Below are 201 nucleotides of genomic sequence, written 5' to 3'. Positions count from 1 at the left end.
CCCCTAGCTTGTCGCCACCCTTCCCTTCCTGTAGACGCTGCTGCGGGAGGTGCAGACGCTGCGGGACCGGCTGTGCACAGAGGACGAAGCCAGCTCCTGCGCCACCGCCCAGAGGCTGCTGCAGGTGTACAGGCGCCTCCGCAGCCCCAGCCTCCTCCTGCTGTGACGTCAGGTGGGCCCCGCCCCGCCCAGGACACTGGC

The 201-nt window shown here is 70.6% G+C and overlaps 1 protein-coding gene across 1 annotated transcript in view; it reads left to right on the top strand.

Moving 5' to 3' along the window:
- LOC105000581 (chromosome unknown open reading frame, human C17orf70) overlaps window positions 1-201 on the top strand; it is a 12,090-nt gene that overhangs the window by 11,103 nt on the left and 786 nt on the right. Inside the window, exon 12 of the mRNA XM_010856530.1 lies at window positions 35-172. Coding sequence (XP_010854832.1) covers window positions 35-166 — 132 coding nt within the window. The 3' untranslated portion in view covers window positions 167-172. The remainder of the gene's footprint in view (window positions 1-34; window positions 173-201) is intronic.

Source organism: Bison bison, unplaced genomic scaffold (genome assembly GCF_000754665.1).
Source record: "Bison bison bison isolate TAMUID 2011002044 unplaced genomic scaffold, Bison_UMD1.0 scf7180017864371, whole genome shotgun sequence".
In the NCBI taxonomy this organism is placed as follows: domain Eukaryota; kingdom Metazoa; phylum Chordata; class Mammalia; order Artiodactyla; family Bovidae; genus Bison; species Bison bison.
Note: the sequence above shows the minus strand (reverse complement) of the source record. Positions and strands in the feature narration are given on the sequence as shown.